The sequence below is a fragment of the Pseudochaenichthys georgianus genome, unplaced genomic scaffold (genome assembly GCF_902827115.2).
Source record: "Pseudochaenichthys georgianus unplaced genomic scaffold, fPseGeo1.2 scaffold_1364_arrow_ctg1, whole genome shotgun sequence".
Classification (NCBI taxonomy): Eukaryota; Metazoa; Chordata; class Actinopteri; order Perciformes; family Channichthyidae; genus Pseudochaenichthys; species Pseudochaenichthys georgianus.
In genome coordinates, this window is record NW_027262240.1 from 13,789 (window position 1) to 29,921 (window position 16,133).

General features: G+C 39.7%; 1 protein-coding gene across 1 annotated transcript; it reads right to left on the bottom strand.

The window, feature by feature from the left end:
• Positions 1–1,225: 1,225 nt before the first annotated feature.
• On the bottom strand, positions 1,226–8,829 carry litafd (LITAF domain containing). The gene is made up of 5 exons (XM_034077183.1): positions 8,746–8,829; positions 4,488–4,534; positions 4,278–4,376; positions 2,801–2,987; positions 1,226–1,988 (listed from the first exon to the last, which is right to left on the bottom strand). Exons 1-5 carry the CDS (start codon positions 8,826–8,828, stop codon positions 1,871–1,873), a joined length of 534 nt encoding a protein of 177 aa, XP_033933074.1. The 5' UTR covers position 8,829; the 3' UTR covers positions 1,226–1,870.
• Positions 8,830–16,133: the final 7,304 nt, after the last annotated feature.

The following is a 16,133-nucleotide window of genomic DNA, read 5'->3' on the forward strand; positions in this document are numbered from 1 at the left end:
GAGTTTTGTAGAACTTTGTTATGTCTCAGCATTGTGGAAATTCCTAACAGCCTTATTTTTCTCCCATCTTTTCCTGTTTTAAGCTACTGCTAGCTAGCTTTATCATTAGCCTCGACAGCCTCAACTAGCCTATTGGGTAACGTTAGGCCTACATTTTGCCGTTAAAATGGAAGAAGCCCTAATATCCAATAAAAAAAAAAGAGGTCTATCCAGGTTAGTAATACAAAAATAATTTACTAAAAATATATACATTCTTGTAAAAGGTGGACTGAAAGAATCAAATTGAGACGTATCCTCACTGTCCAGTGTTTTAAAGGTCACCTATCATGCTATTTTTAGGCAATAGCATGGGTCTCGGATATATAAAACATGTCTAAGAAGTGTTTTGCTCAAAATACCAAACAGATCACCCATTCTAGCCATGCCTCATATCCCTCTATTTCACTTCCTGTTTGAAAAGTGCTGATTTGGGGTATAAAGCTTTAAAGTTGTATCTAAAATAAAAAAGGAGGGGGCTGAGCTCATGCGGGACCGGCAGCTACTGTCTGATACTGCCATGATAAAAAGCCATATCATGGATTATCAAGGATTATCTCTGAAACAGTATGGAGCTCAAAGGCTTTCTCTCTTGCCGGTTATACCACAAGGTGAGTTCCTTTTTACTTCCTGCTTCTTCACACACATGCTCTCCAGTACAGGTTAGCTCTGAGTGTTAGCGATGCTAATGTAAACACCGACCATATTACGTCCAAAACAGTCAGGCATTGTTTCTGATAGCAACGTTTCTGATAGTGCCGTGGGTCCACATTTCAGATATTACGTCATATCGGACGCAAATCTGGATCAGCTCCGTTGTACCCCCGTTTTTAGAGATTTGGTTCCGAATGAAAAGAGAGGGTTTTATTTTCTGACGCTGCGTGAGTTCCCTAACATACCGGGGACACATATTTATGTATAAAAGACATCAAAAGGGCATTTTGAATGATAGGTCCCCTTTAAGGTGAAATTATATTGAAGAAGAAAACTTTCCAATTTAAAAATGCTGAATTTGATTAAAATATTCATAAAAAATAGAAGGTAGGATATAATCAAATAAAAAGAGGTGTCGTACTTCTCCAATGTGTTAATACAATGTTGCATTGATTTGGCGTCACTGTAATTTTAAATAAATATGATTTGAAACAAAGTATTTGATAGATTTACTTTATTGTCTACATCTGTGGAAATGTGTCTATTGCTTCTCCCAAGTACAGAAAAGGTACATACAACAGTTTATTTACAAGCCCTTCATTTGAACAACACAACGTATGCAGATGTTTCTGAAAAGGATTTTATATATATATATATATATATATTGTTTTTTCTGCTGGAATGGGACAAACATAAAACGGCTCCCAAAAAGTGCATGGGGTCTGCTTAACCCATTTGTGCCCGACCACGGATCTAAAGACATTTTTAAAATCGGTCAAACTGACTGGATAACATTTATTTAGTCATTGGTAACATAGGACTACTGTTTCCTTCTATACATTTTAGAAATAAAACTGTTGTTCGATATGCCCAACAACTAAATATAGAATGAGATGAAAAATGTATGAACATATTCAAATTCATACTAACTAAACTATCCAGAGTTTTAAAAAGTGTGCACATGATATTTAAGCTATGACATCACATCGACTCCCAGTCCGTTTGATAATAATATAATTTTGGATTTAGCTTCAGCAAATGCAATGGCTCATCCATAGAAATAAAAATATTGCACTGCACCTTTGTCCCTTTCGTAAAAATGGTGAAACTGATTAGCCAAAAAGGTAAAGGGATGTTATTTATTATTTCTATGGGTCTGTTTCTGCCATCAGGTTCATCATTATTTACAGCACTTTTTCTTTTCAACGTGCAGCACTCTGTTGCAGCGAGGGCAGGTGTGGTACGCATCCTTGAAGTCCTTCAAGAAGAAAGGAATCAGGCAGCAGAGGCAGAACAACCTGCAACACACACACACACACACACACACACACACACACACACACACACACACACACACACATGGAGTTAGCGTCATTGTATGGGAACATTTTTAACATACACTTTTTTAGGGACTGTACAAACAAATTATATGGTTTCTAATGTTAAAATAATTCAAAAGACCCTTCTGTAGTAGAGAGACTAAATCCTTGGTGCAGATACAGGCTTGTTGTCTATTGCCTATTACAAAATAAAAACTGTTTTATACACTCCCTGTTATAATTTACTCTCAGGGTTTAGTGATGAGTCAGAGAAACTCGATTTGAATTTGAAAACGTTTATTTAGCCTTTTTTTTTCTTCTGCTAAACAATCACATGTTCATTTTCTGCACTGAGCATTTTAAACTTTTCTTAATGATATATTTTCGTATAATTCATTTGTAAACAGGGAAAGTAGTTCCTGGTAAACTGCTGTAAAAATCTGTAAAATCTTTATCATAATAAGATATGTATGGTTTGACTTTTTAGAGAACAAGGATAATGCCATCGAGCTAACTTTGAGAAGTCTTGGTGAAGTAAGGGACACATTATCCCCACACTAAGCAACTTGAGTCGATTTTACAAACACAAAAATCAACTGCTCTGAAGCCTTGAATTGTATCTCGGCTATATTTGGAAAATTGAAACTTTGAAAAGGCTGCCTCACTAAAGTGCAATATCACCTTCGGTAGATCTGCTATTATATTGTACTCTGTGGGTATGGAGGTCAAATTAAATGCATGTTGTTTTAGTTTGTCTGCAGAAATCCACAAACCCTGAAGCTCAGACTCACCCGCAGCAGATTAGGAGTAAGCACATGAGCCAGGCGTACGTCCCTGCTTTGTAGGTGACGTTGGTCATGACCTGCTGCTGGCAGGAGGTGCAGGTCGTCATGCCGGGGTCAGTACCCAGCCCCCCCTCATAGCTCACATACTTACTTTTTTTATCGTCAACCCCCATCCCTCCTCCACCGCTGTCCACTACAGGAGGGAAGAGAAGGTAGGTTGGATAAGGTTATGAATTATGTACCAGAGCAGGGGTCCAAACTACGGCCCGGGGGCCAAATGCGGCCCGCGAGCCATTTTGAAAAAGTATAATGAGATATGGCCCACAAAGAAACTTGTGCTTGTCTCGTACTTCTTAAATAGAGATGAAAACACATATTACACAGTAGTATTCATGTGTTACGAAGCCCACTTCAAATACATTCAGTCAGTTGAAGCTGAAAACAAATGTTCGTTGATAAAAAAAAAAAGCAAAATAACTTATTTACATAACAAGCTTGAAATAAACTCTTCATATTATTTTCTCTTATTATAAAGTAAGCAATCTGAGTCTTCTGTTTTAAGGAATGACCTGCAAACACAATAAATGAAACCCTACGGAGAGCTGTGATTTTTTGTAAGCATATTCAAGTATTAAGCATAATTTACCTACATTTGATTGATTTTTCTAACTTAACTTATAAGGCAATATACCTCGTCTCTAGGGAGCGGCCCAGCCCTTCGTATGTTTTTCTGTATGTGCGGACACCCCTGTACTAGAGTGAGTTGTAGGTATGGTTTTTGATGTGCATTTCAAGGAAATCAGGTTTGAGTTTTGATTCAGCTTACTTTATTACATTTACAAACAAATTAAATGTGTCTTTGGCACTGGCATCTAAGACAACACTCGACATACAACATACAGTTCACACACACATCACAACAATTACAAGTGGCAGTCACAATAAAAGTGGATTAAATTGGATCTTACTTGCAGGATGTTACTCAAAATGATCAGATTGTATTCTTTGTAAGCTGTACTGTTCTGTCGGCTAATAGAATCTATACGCCTACTGCCTGAATCTGCTTTATGGTTTTCACTTTCTTTGGTTCTGTCTAGGTGAACCTTTGTGTTCACAAGACAGTGTGTGAGAGCTTAATTGTTTGTATTTAAGTAAAATGGAGCATATTCTGTTAGCTCTTAATATGCTTAATGAAAGGCAGATTTAGTTGTAAAATCTCTGAGCAGAGGACACTAACTATTTAGGTTTCTTCTTTTCCAAGGTCACATTGTTTTGTTGTCCTACATAATACACTTAAGTTAAAAAATCGTACTATTCTTTATTTTCTCTTGTCTTTATTGGCATTGCATTTGAATCTGGGGTAATCCAAAAATGAATTAGTAATTAGGTTACACGAATTACATGTGCATTTAAAAATGGATTTCTGGTTTTCCTGGCCTTCGGGACTTTGAGAGGATGCATAGTCATTTTAGATCATGCTTACCTGTTTGGAAATTAGAGGCATTCTGCTGTTCGTGTGTAGGAGGGGTGAACGGAGTATGAACATGGTAAACCGTCACGTCACCCTTAGCCTGCCCTTCAACTGGAAACAAGCAGAAAAAGCAAGAGAGGAGGACAGACAAAACAACACAAGTTAATTAATTAGCCAGGCTGGTTACGATGATGTGTGTGAGCGTGGTGCGTTCAGGTTTACCTGGTATGCTGTAGGGAGGAAGAGTCTTCCCAATTGTACTCATTGTGCTGAAAGAGGTCATAGAAAGATTGTTTAAAAAATGTGCTCTTCTGCATTTAAAAGTGACGACAAAATACACAGCAGTACGATCAGTGGTGGAAGAAGTACTTGGATACATACTGTACTTAAAACCAGTAAATTATAAAAAATACTTTGTTACAAGTAAGAGTCCTGCATTCAAAATCTTACTTAAGTATAAGCACAAAAGTATTGGCTTCAAAATGTACTTAAAAGGGCATTTTACGCTCATTTTCAGGTTTGTGTCTCTACATGTCTCCATGCTTTAATGTTCAGAAAGGTCTTTATTGTTCTCATACTGCCTGTGCTGCAGCACCTCTTCAGCCTCTGTCTGAAACCAGAGCCCAGTCTGCTCTGATTGGTTAGCTGGCCGGCTCTGTTGTGATTGGTCAACAGAAGATACATACCAAAGATCTTTCTCAATGCTGTAACGCTACTTTCAAGACAACTGCGTTTCTGCTGATGGCTGCACCAGATGGAGCCGAAGCATGACTGAAATCCACTGTCATCTCTTACTGACACATGTTTATGTTGGCACCTGTTATACAGTGTGTTCTGCATTCTATGGATGTTTCTTGTCAGTATTCATGGCAGGAAATGCCTCGGGAGGGACTCTTTTGAGTCATTGCCGGAAGATTTCAGGTGTGGTCGCTCACCTACAGGCTTTTAAAAAAAAATGGTGTCGGTACGCAGTGAAAATGCTTGGAAGGATGCAGGGAATTATTTGTTTTATTTTGGACTATTTAGATGATTTATCAGAAAAGTCATTTCACCACAACCTTTAAATTGCCAATGATTATGTCTCATTTTACTATTTTGCTCAAGCTTCATCATCGATAGAATCGTCATCTTATTTTGTTGTTAATATGAATAACCTGAACAGCTTTATTTTGTATTGTTGTCTGTCTCAACATAACATTTGAGGGGATTTAGATTAGCATTTTGTTATTGTTTATGTGCATGCTTTTTTTCCTGCGTACAGTTGTATGTGCAAAATGGCAGACTGCAGCCACTTGCATTCATTTGGCTTTTGCTTAAACCCTGCCAAATACAAATACAAATACTACCAGAAAATAGGGTTTGGTTTAATTACAATATTCAGGGTTACAACTTTAAGACTTAATTACTTGCAAAAGTACAGGTAATGTTTTGCATCCCCCTTTCTCCCCCTTTCCTTACTTAGAAGCCTTTTCTCTCAAAATGTCACAAAATTAAAATGATATGTAAAAATCTACAGAAGATCTTCAGTAATTACTGTAACGACTTTAGCCGAGGATTTAGAGGAGCAAAATCTTTCATTGTGCTACGGGACCTCTGCCACCTATATAGCTAGCTAGCTATAATGCATTTAAAATACTAAATGATAAATACATTGCTTTAAATGACAACACAGGCTGCAAGCATTTGTTTTTTAGGCCCATTGAAAAACAAAATTATGTGACATGTTAAATAAAATGATCGCATACGGGAAAAACCCGGCTAACAGAATCCCACGACTCCACCTCTGTCTCTTTTGTCTCTCTTTTCTTGTGTCTCTCTGTATAGCAACAAACACATTCACACAATCCAGCATGACTAAGCATCTACATTCCCGCACACAGAAAGCAGACCTGTTCTATTATCATGTTACATCTTCTCTGTCATTGCATCCTAGTTTTTTTTACATTTTTCAACACTTTTACATGACCTTCCCTTTTCCACCTTAAAACACACACATACTTGTGTCCCCCAATGAGGCCTACACTTATTTCACACAAATGCGGGGTCCACCCTTTCCTTTTGTTCTACATCTCAGTACAAAATCAGAAATACATTTAAAAAAACTCACTTTAAAATAACACACACACGCCAATACATGTATTTCGGTGTAGTTCATCACTCTCTCACATGCAAATATATTTATACTTGTGTTCCCTCCTCATGAGGCCCACACTTTTCCTCCCAATTTTGGGGTCCAACCTTTTTAGTTTTTTGACACTAGTGTAAAATTAAGAAGAGATAGCATAAAAAAAACACTAGACTCAAACCTTACTATAAATTAACACACACTGGCCTCACGCCATTACATGGATCGAGGTGTAGCCAAAGTTCATCACCTGAGAAGATGAAAGACTGTTTTCTCCTACGCACACGCGCACACACACACACACACACACACCACACACACACACACACACACACACACACACACACACACACACACACACACACACACACACACACACACACACACACACACACACACACCCACCCACCCACCCACCCACCCTGTATACACTTATGTGTTGGTGCAGGAATGTGACCGAACTGCATGTTTTCCTGTGTGTCACAGAACAGGGAGTGTCACTGCTGCATCGCACAACTCTATCTAAAGATCTGTCGACTGAGCTCATCTCAAGGAAGAAATAGAAACTGCTTGGAATCATGTTGACAGTTTAGGCTGAATGAACTAACGTGACATTTCCAATTGGGGTTTCTTGTTCTTCCAAAGCTTCAACATTTTACGGGTAATGCCTTTCAGTCTGATTCTTGGCAGCAACCGGTGTATCTGTTTTGATAAAGTGCTACAGTAAAAACTGAGGCGAAGGCACGGATAACTGGCTGAGTGGCTTTTTCTCTTGTTGGCGGCTTTCCATAAAGCAGCTGGTGCAACATTAATTGGAAAGTTAGGGTGTGTTGGGTTTAGGTTTACCAAGGACATATGTGTTACGCACAGCTTCAGAGTCCTTGTTTGAGTGATAACAAAAGATGCTTGGAGATGCACTGCAAAGTGGTTGCAAAAGTCAGGTGCATTGAAGATCCTTAGGAAAAAGAGATCTTGTTTTTGTTTTTTTTACATGAAACAAATAGGTAGGCAAAAATCTGCTCGATGGAATAAGTAGGACACAGTTGATGGGGCTTCTGTCATCAAGACGTGACATGAAGCTGCTGATAGAGGTAGAGTCTGGGTGCGGTTTCGGAAGACATTCATCTGCCACATTGTGAAGATACTTTCAGACAACAGAGGAGGAAAGTTAGAGGCTGGTGATAAAACAATAACACCTCTGTGAGAGAAGCACACATGACCTCAGCTCAGACAGCAACAGCTTTCTGTTCTGCTTCATCACTGAGGCAGGTGTGGGAGTGGGTGCAACTGATGAGAAGCACTGGCCCGGTAGATAGGCTAATTATAAAAGTATAACTCCAATTCATCTTATGCTGATGACAACTAAAGAAACACATCTGGACACCAGATTTAAAGCTTTTAGCTGGTAACATCGCAGAAGTTGGGTTCAGGGGATCTCTGTCTTTCTAATGTTACGCTGGATGATGTTTTACTGTATGTAGACAAGTTAACACCCCGAGACAGTCTGACTTTTAGGTGTGGCCTCACTGTATGTGGATCTGTGCTGGTCAAACCGGCCCCATCAGCTGCTAAGGAGGGGTTACTCAGAAATGGAAATTACCATGTCAATCACTCATCAATTCAGAAAAAGACATGGTTAATTCAACTGTTGAGAATAAATGTAACGCATTCGAGCTCAACAGTTAAGCCACAATCATTTTTCCTAAATTGAGTCTGAGATTGGAGATTTGAGATACTCAGACTGACCGCAATGTAACCGTTATGTAATATATATCACTCCAAATCCTTTTACAAGTTTTTTCATATTTCATTGATAATTTTTGATGACTGTAGGACAAAGATAAATAAGGCAAATACAGAACTAAGACAACATTTTGCCATCTGCTAAAAAATGCACAGATACTTGAACCTGCAGGTGAAGTTATAGTTAAAACAAAAGCCTGTCAAGTTGTAGATACAGATCTCATAGTTTGTTTAAAGGAATGATTTGAATGATATGTCAGTTGTTTTAAGGAGCTTTTGTTTATTCTGTGTACCGCCTTGCCTTCAGGTTCAATTAAGTTTAGCGTTTCTGGACTGTCTCTTATTTTTCAGTAACTGTCAAAAACGTAGTAAGTGGTTTGATGTATAGCATTACAACTTCAAAGCTCTAGTCCCTCTGAAAGCATCAAACAAACCACATATTTGAACCTACTCCGTCTCACATGCATCAACATTGAAATGACTTCCTTTCTTAAAATGTGGTCCTGCGGGCTAAACCGGAGCTTATAAAACCAGTTGTTATTGAGTTTTTTCTTCTTTTTTTTCAATCAAATACGCTTTCCCCTACATCCCATATGGATCTCTCGGTCTTACCTTGGCTGTGTGTTGCCGTCAATAGTAGAGATGTGTGTGAGCTGCTGCTGATGTAGAGTCCAGACAGATTTTAGCTGTGACATGCACCTGCCTCACCTGTACTTCTTCTTGACTTCTTTCTTCACACGCCCACAGCTCCGCCCTCACAGACCAAGACTTACTCGGCATCTTAAATGAGTCACTCAATGATTTAGGCGTGACTTTCAAAGGCTGTTCTGGTTGTTATTTTAACTTATTCTTTGTGTCAGGGAGATTATTGAGGGAGTGTGTATGTGTGTGTCACTCTCTTAGGTTAGGATAACCAGTTTTCCTTCAGCAGCCTTTCTGACATGACAAAGACTTCAGGCAAATAATAGTTTTTGTCCGAGAATATGACCGGAAGTGCTAGGACAACCTTTAGGAGAGATGAGTATGCATGTATTGGCATAAACTTACATTTTGACCACTTTCCTGAGAAAAAAACGAATTGATTAGGTTGTTTACTTCATTGAATAAGATGCATGTAGCAAGAAAATAATAAGCATTTTAGTACCCTAAGTAATTGGAACATGGCCACCCACATATGTACGTAGCGAATAAAAAAAGCAAGGCCTGAAGGAAGTGAAATGGTTTTCTAATGGCAAAGGTCAGAGCATTCAGACTCCTAATGTGTTAAATACGGAAGCTGGGTAAGTGGCTTTAAACACAAACGATGAAGCTTCACAAACAGCTCTAGTGTCAGCTTTAAGACAGCTGTTTATCCTGTGTCAATCAAAAAAGTCAGTGTCAGTTTTTTTTAAACTAATATCTATAGGTAATGCTTGAATTAATGATGGGAATTACCGCACTTTGAAGGGAGCCGGATCTTTTGGCTCCGTTCCTTTCCGAGAGCTGTTCAAAAGAGCCGTTTGTTTTTAAGGGGGCGGGGTTAATAGGTTTATCTGCGAAAGAATCACCAGGATAATGATTGACTGTATTGCTACAAATCTACTTTTACTCACAGAAAATGTATAACTTGCTCCATCGCTCAGCCAGCCCAACTACTACTCAAGCTGCATGCCATCATCTATGGCAAATGTGCGTTCAGGAAAGCAAGTTCCTTTAGAGGAGAGTGGATTTATGGCAGGCAGTGAACCAAAGATAAAATGAACGGCTCTCACCAAGTACGACTCGGTTCCCTTCGTTCGTACCAAAGCACCGTTCAAAATAATCGGAACGTTCGTGAACGTCAGATTACTAACTTGAATCATTTAAATCCCGTACATAACGTAACTTTTTTATTTGTATGGAAAAATGATGCTAGTGTGTCAAAAGCTGATTTGGGGAAATAGGCGAATTCCCTTCTGAGAATTATGTGAGGAAGAAGAAGAATGTTAAAAATGGGAAACACCTTGCCTAGCTCTATCAGAAGGTTTATATGTCCTTTTACTGGCACTTCTAAAGCTGACTTATTAACACATTATATGTTGTTTGTTTAACCTACAAAAGATGTTTATCAGGGTTATATGCCAGTTGTCTTTGTATATCAAAAAAGTAGTGAGAAACCCGCTGAGATTCAAAAGAGGAATTGGTCCTGAGCAATAAAAAGTACAACAGTCTAACATTTTTCAACGTTTCAACATTTTCCTAAATTTTGCTAGAAACTGTAATTTGATACCAGATAGATACAGTCGGCGAGAGATAGGCAAACTTCTCAATATAGCTACCTGACAATAATCCAGCATGTGTTACTCCCCAAAACAGTTTATTTGAAGGCTTGCACAATGTCATATAGCTCTTTTTAAAACGTTTGTTTATTATTGATGTGCAGAAAAAAAAAAAAAGTAAATGACAAAAATATTTTTTGTCAATGGGCTGCAATACAATACTAGCAGGTGGGGAGCAATGTTAGGAGGTTATGCAATATAGATATGCCCACTGTATTAATTGTCATGTCATGTACAACAATAATGTCATTATTGCTTTAAATTCATATTTTATGTGAATCAGATTTATTTTACCCAGTCTCATATGCTTTATGAGAGAGGGCCATCACGCTGTACACTGCAAAGGACCTTTTAATTAACCCTTTAACTTTTTCTGTCAATATCTTGTTTGGATGCAGTGTGAAATTCCACCCCTAAAAAAAGAAGCAACGTTTGGCTAAATTGACTTGATGAAGTAAACACCTCCCTTAACTGCACCAGCATACCACACAGGTTCACATATTGGCTCATTATCAGAGGTGCCCAGTACGTCGACCCGCGGGGGCAATGCTGGTAGATCGCGAGTCATTCATAAAAAAAAAAATCCAGCCCCGTTAAAACAGACAAAAGAGGTTTTGATCCCTCCTCCGTTGGCCTCTCTGCCACTTAATTCAGGAGTTTACTTGATTGACAGAAAAAGCGACCTATCGCTTTCCAGTCTGTTAACCCAGAATGCAAAGCGATACAAAATCAGTCAAGTGCCGGGAAAACTCAAATTAAGTTAAAGAGACAAACAACAAAATGAGTGCGGACCGAGCAAAAAGCTAAAGACATACCACTTCCACCCAGAATGGGGGGAAGAATATTTGTTTGTGATGTCACATTCAAAGGTTATTTGCCTTATTTGTAAAGCAAGCGTCGCTCTGCCAAAGAAAGGTAACGTGGAGAGGCATTATCGGAGTGTTCACAACAAGGCATAGCAGCGACTTCCCTCCGAGTAGCGAGTTGAGAAAGAGAAAGGTCATGTATTATTGCTACACACACATTATCTCGCAGTCTTAGTGTCGCCAACTCGTTTCTATCATGCAAAAAGACAAAACAATGCGTCTATGGTCGGTGTATTTTCGACCTTTCCAATCCAGATGAGATCTCTCTCCCCCGTCTGTGTGCGAGAGGGCGGGGCAGTTTACACACACGCGGCTGCCTGCTACATGCAGCAACACACACAAGGAGGAGAGAAGCGCTCCAAGGTGTGGTTAAATGTTACCCGTCTCGATGTGGACAATGCTCGTTGCCTAGAGTGTTTAGCTAAGGGGCGGTAACACGAGCAATTTGTCTCAACATTTAGCAAAGGTGCTCCACATTCAGACGGAGGTATGCACCGGGTTCGACTGTCTTTCTAGTAGCTCTGTAGCCCCCCCATCCACGAGTAACGTTTCCACGTCAGGTGTTATGTATGCTAGCAGCAACAGACGGAATTAACTCAATTATACAAACATGGGTTAATGATTAGAGGTAACAGAGTTACTCTTTATTTTGTTAAAGTTTCAGCTATTCTGTTTACAGTTCTGTCATCAGATTATTTAATACGATTTGTTAAAACATTGTTTCTTTTGATGTGAAATATTATTTATTTTATTTAAATAAAAAGCAATGTTAATTTTGTTCACAATTTGTTTAGTTAATTTAATAATGTATGTATTTTTGAATTAAGTATTCATCTTTATTGTCTTCATTGTTAGTTTCCACATGCCTAAAACAACCTCAAGCTAAATGTAAAAGTTGATGGCTAAATAAGAGCGTTTGAGAAATTGTGCAAGGCATACAGTAATAGTCCGAATAGTCGATTAATCGTTTCATTAATCGATAGATTAATCGATTATCAAATGAGTCGTTTGTTGCAGTCCTGTAGTTATCCCATGTATAAATAAAACATGTTATTCAGCAACACTTGCAATTTGGGATTTTATTTTTGGTTGGTAGACCTCGGTGAGCTGGTCATTTCAAAAGTAGCTCACCAGCCAAAAAGGTGTGGGCACCCCTGAAAGAGATGCATACCAAGGCAACATGCATCTTTAGCAGTAGACTATGGCTGCGGCCCCACGAGGACGAATTCGGTCGTTTGCGTTACTGTTTAGTGTCATATAGACCGTTCGGCCCCACGAGGACGACCGAATACGGCACTAAACGACTGAGGAAACGACAACGGGTCCCAAGGTGGATAGAAAGGCATACGCAGCTCTCTGGGGGGTCTACGGACATTTTCAGATCACTGATAGTGATTGCGCAATAGCCCCGCCTCTCCCCACCTCTTCTGCTCACCTCCGCTTACCCCGCGCCAGTGCTGAAGTGTTTCGCCACCAACAACAACAACAACAACAATGGCGGATCGCAGAGTTGCTATCGTGCTCCGGACGCTATTGACCATGCTACAGTTGTTTGTGCAACATCTACAGCAATAATGATGAGGCAATAGCCCCGCCTCTCCCCACCTCTGCTGCTCACCCCCGCGTCAAAGTAAACTGCACCCTGAATTCAGATTATTTATCTTTCTCTCGCGAGTGGAGTCTAATCTGACAGGACGGAGACACGCAGCTCTGCTCCCCTGCAGCTCCTCCCGCTGCAGCAAAACACACACTTCAAGTCAGATCATCACCCTTAGCTATTTTAATTACCTCTCAAACTCCCTAAACTAGTTATAAATATGTTTATTTTTACAGTCGGCCGGGTCACTCATTACTGGACCAGCTGCTGCATGAGACAGACACTGACGCTGTCTGAAGAGAGGGAGGAAAAAGAGAGGCTCCGTGTATTTTATCATTATATTATATAGAGTCGTTATTCATTTGTTTTAAAGCTCAATAAATAACAAAGAAGACCTTTGACCGGCACTTTTATAATTGTGTCCGGAAGATTTAAACTTTAATACACGCTGACTGGCGAAAAACTCTGCCCGGTTCCCTCGGCCCCCACCGCGGAGAATAAACAGAAGGGCAACCATGACAACCATGCTTCTTCGCTGCTTTTGTGGAGGAAGTTACAGCGCCACGTACAGGCTCGGCATATGTACTGCAGCTTCTCCAGCGGTTGGAGCTAAACGGAGCGGTCTCGCGTGGGCAGACACTATCCAGATAATTATTGCATGTGGACGGAAGCCGTTTGCGATTGCGTTTGCGTTAATCCTATGCGTTTAGCCGTTTTCGTCCTCGTGGGGCCGCAGCCTATATCTGTGTTTATTATCACCCTTGGGGTAGTACTTATTCCAGGAATGTGTCTGACAAGGTGATTAACCTGACGTTAAGGACAAGCTCAACAAAGTGCATGAACTGTCTCATAAGATGGGCTGCAATACAATACTAGGAGGTGGGGAACAATGTTAGGAGGTTATGCAATATAATATGCACACTGCATTAATTGATGCCAAATTGTCTTTTGATTTCATTTTGCCTCGTGGAAGCTACAAACTTGCCTGAGTTTCCTTTTGTAATGTTCACGTCATTAAGTTCAAAACTCAAAAGAAAGAAAAAAATGGCTTCCATGTGAACTGGTTAGAATCACTGACCTCCCAACCCAGAGCCCATTTCCAATCGCAGACTAAACCATGAGGGTTTTTAGTTTTATTGCTCTGTTATAATGACCCAATAACATATACTCTTTCCCAATTGCTCACCCTAAAACACATCGACTGAAGAAGCTACAGGTGTGTGGGGTGTTGCCTCTGCTCATAAATAATGTCAACTGGTGGAGGAGGGCGCATGTTGTCTGTGAGTGTGTGTTTCGATGGGCCTGATGAACAACATTCCAGAGAATAGACCAATCCCTAAAGATATTTAGATTCCGTATAAAGACTGAGGTGTGTGTGTTAGGATGTTTTGTATAAACTGGGACATATTTAAAGTGCACCTATCATGCTATTTTTAGGCAATAGCATTGGTCTCAGATATATAAAAATTAGGGCTGTCAGTCGATTCAAATATGTAATCGCGATTAATTGCACCTTTTTTATCTGTACCTTAGAGGAATATTTTTCAAGTTTGTAATACTCTTATCAACATATGAGTGGACAAATATGCTTTATGCAAATGTTTGCTTATTATCATTGGAACAATGACGAATATTCTCCTGAATATTCTCTACACAACAACCTGGAACCTCTCTCTCTCCCAACCCTGTCTACTTCTTTGCACTGAGCCAGTTGCTCAAACAGACAAGCCTGTTACATCTTCATAACAGTCAAAGCATGAGACTGAAGTTCCCACTGTGGGTCAAAATAATGCGCTGTGATGTGCAGTCGACAGGTTGGATACGATCCGAATTATCTAATGCAGCCCCTCCACAATGTTAAACTGTAGCCACCCATTTAGCTATCGCTGTTGAAAGCTTGCTGCTCGTAGACGCCGTATCTATCCAGGCGTCTCCCCGGCAAACTTTCAAGCGTGGTCTGCCGCAAGCGAGCGGCAGGAGCGGGGCTGTCAGCATCGGATTCAGCTGTGTGCTTGGCTTGCTGTTTAAAATACCTTTTTTTGTATCCATATCTCTCGCTCGAATCTCCCACCATCCAACTAACAACAACAATAACGTCAAGCCTTTGGGCTCTGAAACTACTGGGCGGGCCGAGGACAAATACACATACGTTAATCGCACGTTAAAATAATTAGTGGCGTTAAAAATATTTTAATTATTCATTATTAACGCATTAACTTGACAGCCCTAATAAAAAAATATAAAAAACATGTCTAAGTGTTTTGCTCAAAATACCAAACAGATCACCCATTCTAGCCATGCCTCATATTCCGTGGTGAGGGAGGGGAGAACTGAATGGAAGGGAGGGGGAGGGTATAATCAGAAATATAAAAATAGACACTGATTCAGCATATAAATACTGAGAAATTGACCTTAACATCTGTGATTGTCAATGTCTCTCCCTACCTCAACGCTAACCGAACTGATTTATCTGTTTATTTGCACGACATTTTATTTTATCGTCTGTCATTTAGTTGTGTGACCCTTTCAAGTGGAGGACTCCTGTTTTGTTAGAATAGATATGTCATGTCATGTACAACAATAATGTCATTATTGCTTTAAATTCATATTTTATGTGAATCAGATTTATTTTACCCAGTCTCATATGCAGTGGCGGCCGGCCCATAGGGGCGCTAGGGGCGCCGCCCCACCTCTTGCCAGATACAAAAAAACAAAAAATTAAATAAAAAAATATATATTTAAAACAAATATATTTAAAAAATATATATATTTTATATTTAAATTTGTAATGAACAAGGTAAATATCATACAATTGGTATCACAAAAATGTATAATCTACAATACAATCTCGTTTAAAATGGTGTTACGATGTCTAAAGTTACTGATAAGTCACATGTTTCCTGCCTGGCCTTGCCCATGGCATTAGTTTATCATTACCGGGCAGAGCCCCCGAGCCAAACAGCAGCAACCAGCACGTTGCAAAAGTCTCAATAGTAAACTGTGCCGCCGAAACATAATTTCAGCCAATCAGCACCGTCAAATATTTTGGTCACGTGGGCGCTCACGTTGGCGCCCATGTTGCTTACGTGCGTTGACGTGAGTTGTTTTTTAGACTCGTGAGTGACCAAGGTGACGCAGTATTTGGATGAGAATGGTGTGCAGGTGGAATCGCCGGAACCTCAGTCCGCCCAAGAGCTACTCTCCAATCCTTTTGAAAGGAGAAGTTTGGGAGATAAATTG

What these genes read in the sequence shown, in the direction of transcription:
- litafd (XM_034077183.1), bottom strand. Translation starts at nt 8,828, where the DNA reads ATGTCACAGCTAAAATCTGTCTGGACTCTACATCAGCAGCAGCTCACA. An exon ending in TCCTCCCTACAGCATACCAG is followed by an intron (nt 4,377 to 4,487) that starts GTAAACCTGAAC and finishes GCTTGTTTCCAG; the next exon opens with TTGAAGGGCAGGCTAAGGGT. An exon ending in TGCCTCTAATTTCCAAACAG is followed by an intron (nt 2,988 to 4,277) that starts GTAAGCATGATC and finishes TCCCTCCTGTAG; the next exon opens with TGGACAGCGGTGGAGGAGGG.